The 6,201-nt window shown below is 35.6% G+C and overlaps 1 protein-coding gene across 1 annotated transcript; it reads right to left on the reverse strand.

The window, feature by feature from the left end:
* On the reverse strand, nucleotides 1–3,545 carry LOC121234141 (uncharacterized membrane protein At4g09580). Its single transcript, XM_041129958.1, has 4 exons — nucleotides 3,092–3,545; nucleotides 1,082–1,352; nucleotides 829–999; nucleotides 1–443 (listed from the first exon to the last, which is right to left on the reverse strand). The coding sequence occupies exons 1-4, from the start codon at nucleotides 3,289–3,291 to the stop codon at nucleotides 318–320; spliced, it is 768 nt and encodes a 255-aa protein (XP_040985892.1). The 5' UTR covers nucleotides 3,292–3,545; the 3' UTR covers nucleotides 1–317.
* Nucleotides 3,546–6,201: the final 2,656 nt, after the last annotated feature.

The raw sequence follows: 6,201 nt of genomic DNA on the forward strand, positions 1-6,201 counted from the left end.
TACATAACTATAGAACTGTAGATTAAATGCTTAAATTGAAATTCAATTTGAACATTTTATCCCCAACACCCGCCAATCAATCCTCAAGAACCCAACATCAAACATAATAGAACGTTGAAATCTCATTCACGGCCTGAGACTTCCCGACATAATCATCTCCAGTGGCTACAACATTGTTAGTGAAGTCCAGAAGCAGATAGACAGCCATGTACTGCTTTTTATTTGATGCTAATCTGTGCAGAAATGAGGTGAAACCCAAATGGCTGCCAGGAGAACAACGGCCCCACGTGCACAAAGCCAGTCTAGCCAGAGGATTGCTAAGATTTACTCTTGCTCACCAGCGTGGGGGTGACAGAGACAACTCCAATGAAGAACAGAGTGGCAATTGATTTGAAGTCATAGAGATCCCCTATGGATTGCAGCTCTCCCAGAGTTAGTCCAGCCTACATGCATAGCATCAGTTTCAGTAATAGGTAGGCACCACGCCACTACCAAGAAAAAATAATCAATTACTCATGTTAAATATTTGTATTTGACTTTTTGAGCTAATCCTACCGCACTCCCAGAAAATATCACTAGATGGCTTGGGCTCCCAGACTTCTTGCATTGAAGTCAACGGCGTTCCCCCTCTCCCCCAAACACCATTATGCTATATAGATTTATTACAACAAACTATCTAACATGGATTATATCCAGAATTGTTTTTTTTTTTTATCGGTTATATCTAGAATTGTTGAACTAGTCTTTGGTTATTTGCAAAAAAAAATGTCCAGTTTCGTGTCAATATCAAATGTTCAAGGGTTATGTAGCATTCAGCAAATACAATACCTTGACGGTGACAAAAGCTGCAGGAATAAGACCAAGAAGGGTTGCCAAGAAGAAAGTATGATATGGCACATTGACAATTGGTGATGCGAAATTGATAAACGTATTTGGCAATGCTGGAGTTAGTCTTAGAAAAAGCATGTAGTTCAACAGCCCCTCTCTTCTTTTAGCCACCTGGAAGTTAGAATTTAGAGTAATTAATTCCAATTTGATGATTACTAGAGCTAAAGACAGTTACTAGGACAGTTAGATTCACCTGGGCTTGAAAGAACTCTAGCTTGTCTGGCCACAGAGAGAAGAGAAGGGGGCGGCCAATCAGCTTTGAGAAAAAATAGCATGAAGAAGCACCAGCAGTGGCAGCAAATACAACCAGAGCTACACCTTTGAAGACTCCAAAAAGGGCTCCAGCCAGCAATGACATGAAAACAGTACCTGGAATCATAAATGTCTGCATGAAAATGTAAACCATGCAGTACCCAACCAGAACTTGCGCAGTGTAGTCACTTGTGTAGCTCTCAAGGTGATCTCTATGGAACAAGGAGAGGAAACAAAAACGCTATCAATGAGATGTTCCAAAAAAAACACTTGTAGCAAGGACCAACATGTTTTGTTAAACAAGGGGAAAACTTTAATATGAACAAGCCAAATCAACAAAAGGAAAAAACATAAATAAAACATATGGCAACACGTATCAGACCTCATTAGGCAGTAAGTACATGATACGTGTGACTCCAGCAAAGTGCCAAAGGCATGTTGAATTCCATACTTTTTTCTACAACTTTCAGTAAAATCCTAGGGGCCATTTTCTGGTAAAATGGTAATGTTTCGGGCTATATTAACTGCAAGTTCATGGCTTTGAATGTTAGAGTGGCCACTGAATTAAAAAGCAATTTTTTCTTTTTTTGATAAGTTAAAGAACATTAAGTCAAATGCTAATTTGAAGTCATAGAACATTAAAAGCAAAAGTTAAAGAATAGGATCAAATGAAAGCCTCCCAATAGTTGGTAATGACCCTTTTTCAGTCAAATGCTCATTCTCTTAACCTTAAGCAACAAATGCTCATTCTTTTCACCTTAAGCAGCAACATGACACATGCATATCGTAGTTGCCATGACCCACTTTTAGTTCAGTGGTATCCTGAACTCAGTAAGTTGCTCAAGTGCCCCACCTAGCCAGAATATTCAGTACCTCGTACCTAAGACTATCCAAGTTACCAGAGATCCAATTCAACATCCAGAAAAATAACCAAGCAGAGGCAAAAGAAACCTATCTGTCCACCCAGCCTAGCAGGTACAAGCTCTAACATTTTCAGAATCAAGTATTGAAATTCTCATCTGAGCAGGTAGAATTGAAAAAGAATAAAAATCGAGGAACAATAAAAAATCCATTTGTCTTTAAAATGTTTACGGAGGTCATCAAGCTTACAACCAGAGCACTAATAAAAAACATGCCAACCCACCAACCAAACTGCTGCAGATCATACTAGAAGACTCACTATGATTCTATATGAGTCCCTGGTAAGCCACAAACAAGAATCATCAAACAGGCGTTAACAACTCAATAATAACCTGAATCAGCCAACCATGTCATATCCTCCACAAATCCAAATGAGAAACCAAGCCCCTTATCTTCATATTGACCCATCTCTGCTATACTACTGTTTACAAATCAAGAAAAACTTAAACAATAATCCGTTGGAGATCCAGATGGAAAAACCACTTTTTAAATGATTAGGCTCCAGGAAAAAAAAAAAAGAAAAAAGAAAACTGCTTTGCATCTAAAGTTCATGCTTCCATATTTTCTTTCTGCTGGAAATTCATTAAATGCAATGCAAAGAGAGCAGCGAAAGATTAGCACTCTATAACAGAAAAAGAAAAGAAAAACAAATCAGAATCACAAACCAATGTGCTAACATTATCTATGTCAATTGTGAAACGAAAAGAAAAAAGAAAGAACCCAGATAAGGCAAACATGCGGACATGCTAATATTATCAATATCCATAATTAGTCCTCCAAGACGAGGATACAAAGATCGAAATGAACGCAGAAAATCAGATAATTGAATGGATTCCATGATAAAAGAAGATTTCTAGAGAAAATGAGCTCCTGCAATAAAATCTCCGTGAAAGTGTCTTTTTTTTTTTTTTTAATCGGAAAAACCATGACTCCAAGGGAATTTTCCCGCAAAAGTCTTTTTTTTTTTCCCTCTCTCTCTGCGTTTCCCAATATGTAAAGAAACGGAAATGGAACATAATAACAAAAGTACCGGAGGGTTTGAAGTTCTTGGAGGGTACGGGGGAGCTTAAGAAAGCTGTAATCCGATGCGGGCATGGTGAGGTAGACACAAAGAAGGCCCAAGACGAAGCCCAAGATGACGGTGGAAGCCGCCGCAACCTCCCAAAAGCTCAATGGAAACTTAGGTCCCGCGAGTCCCACCTCCCCATTGCTCCTCTCTCCCTTCCCCATCTCCCAAACTCCTTCCTTTCTTTTTTTTTTTTCCTTTCCTTTCCGTTTAACGGAGGAGAGAGGGAGAAAGAGGGAGGAAAATGGTAACCTTGACTGGCTTCGTTTGCTTGTGGGGCAATTGCTTCTTCTTGTGGTTGGTGTTGCTGCTCCCCTTCTTCCCCCTCCTTCCTCTCTCTTTCTCTCCTTATGTAGAGAGAAAACGAAAGCAAGGGAGAAGGCAAATTCGTATATCTCAAATAACACCAGAACAAAACACGCTTTACTACTGCCCCTACATTTTGTACCTTATTTTCCTTCCTTTCTTCTTCTTTTTGTCAATTTCTTCTATTCATTTTAGCTGAAAAATCGACAGAACCATAACCTTTGTTCAATTCCTCTTCACAAGATTCGCATAAATTCACATCCGACGAGCAAGAAATAGTAATTACAGTCATAAGTATACAAGTATAATAAAATTATTTTAAAAAATAAATAAATATGAAATCTATATAAAAAAAATTAATTTTTTAATAATAAACGTTATTCTTTTTTAAAATAACTGTACAGTACTTACGTACTCTAATGAATAAAATCATTTTGTATCTTAGAAAAGACGAACAAAATAAAAGATAAAGTAAGTTATAGAGAAAAATATTATTATTATAGGTTTTTTTTCTAACAGGAATGCCTAGATTCATAAAGAAATTAATAAAAATAAATTTATAAATTAACGTAACTTAATATGATATATCAGAATTATTTTATAATAAAAAGTGATTTATTATTTAAATTTACAACTGTATGAGAATAATTGATTCATTTAATAAGTTCATTTTTGGACGAAATTAAATAGACGAGTTATTCCAATTTCTTAAGATAATTGCCAAGGGCACAACGATAATATACCACTTGACAGTACTTTTTTGTTAATAATTTTTAACGGAGAATTCCTAACGGATGAGGCTATAATGGCTACATATATAAAAGTGTGAATTTATGAACAATTAGATTTCTTATTTAAATAAATAGAAAAGAAAAATATTTTATTTCACAAAAATAAAAATTAAAGTGGTTTGACATAAAATTCTTTTTATAGTAAAATAAATCTGAAATATTCATATTATTTTATGAGTTTATAAATTAAATTAATATACGGCAAGTAGGCCACGATTAGCACGTGGAAGTGTCAACGGCTCGACGACAGGGAAATATTAATCATTGTCGTCGGCATGTGAGCGTACCCATTATTGTGGCGCGAGATGTGGAACATTTTGTTTTGCCTGCGCCTGTTCGTCATTTGTGCATTTGAATGGGCCTTGTTGGGTATCCATCTCTGACCTCAACTTGTTTTTTGTTTTTTTTTTATCACAGCATCTACTCTATCCCACTATGGTTCATACTACATGCTTTGAAGAAAGTCGTTTATTATTAAGAATTTTGCTTAATGTCTTAAGTTATGTTTCGCTAATCATTTCGATTTAAGTATTGAAACGAAATATTTCATACAAGTGCGTTCCGGTATGTTTCAGGATTAACTATAATACATGTATATGTAAGTTTGTATCATGTATGTGTGTATACATATATATATATATATGAAAGAATTGAAAATTTATAAAATGAATATACGTTGAAAAAACCACAAACTTGAATTAAGACACAAAAAACAAAGAAGAGAAAATAAAGAAATTATTAAAAAGAATGATATTTAAAAAAAAAAGAATGATTAGACATATTTAAAGTTACAAGAAATAAATTAAAATTAGATAAATAAATTTTAAATTCTAGAATTAATTAAATATTATCTAGATTTAAAATTTACAAAAATATTTTCCAAGCAGAAAAATATTACAAAAATAGTCCAAAATGAAATATCGCCTGAAATGCCAATTCAAGCCGAAATGGCCGGAATTTGACTGAATTGGATGAAACTGACTGAAAGAGACCTGAATTTAGAGTGAAACGGAACAAAGAGGTATAGTGTACCGGATACTATACCAGAACAAAAAATTCCAATCAGAATGACTTAACGGAATAAAATTTAAAACTATGGTTTTGCTACCTAGGTGCCCACAATTCACGGCACACCACACAACTGCTAACATGTTTGTTTTTACGCACGTTTCAATCCTGCCTCTCTCATTTTGCATTTTCAATTTTAACTTGACTAGTTGTTCAAAGTTTTCAGACTCAAGATTGATCGACAAAGTCAAAAAAAAATATTGATCTGAATTGATTCTCGTTATCTTTAACGCTGTGAAGTTTCTTCAAAAAGTCCATCAAAGAGGTGGAAGAATCCCTAGACTAAAAACTTAGGAGGAAACAACTGAGATTGACGTCCCTGATCTAGAAGCAGAATTCCGAACCAATATTGTTTCCTGCATGCATCTCCCATTTCAAATATCACTTTGATCTTCTCTTCATGAAAGTAAGAAATGTCGGTACAACAATACTTGGAAAAGCAAATGTTGTCTCGGAAATTGAAAATGCCGTCAATGCCACTGTTAGGGCTGAAAGAAATATAACTGGCCCTGCTTCCCAGTCAGCTCCCTGCAAGGTCTCCTCTGCACAAGACTCCAAATCAGCATCATCCTTGTCAAACGAAGCCTCTGGAATTCCTTCTTCTTAATTCTGTTTTGGTTCTTGTTGAATTGTACAAAAGGAATATTTTTCTGTTGTAACAAACCCTGCTCTAGGTTGGGTAGCACTAACGCACGCCACCTGTTTGTCGATGTGCCTCACTTGTGCCGTGCACCTTTTCCTCTTTAAATAGGTCACTGTATTCACTGTAATTCTTAAGACATTTGAATATACGAAGTCTTCAAATCCTTTAAGGGCCAAGTCCCCAATCTCGTCCTCTTCATCGCTCTATCTCTTTCTCTCGTCACTTATGTTTGGTTCCCAAGAAAATGCATACAAAATTACACTATG

This window comes from Juglans microcarpa x Juglans regia, chromosome 6D (genome assembly GCF_004785595.1).
Source record: "Juglans microcarpa x Juglans regia isolate MS1-56 chromosome 6D, Jm3101_v1.0, whole genome shotgun sequence".
Taxonomy (NCBI): Eukaryota; Viridiplantae; Streptophyta; class Magnoliopsida; order Fagales; family Juglandaceae; genus Juglans; species Juglans microcarpa x Juglans regia.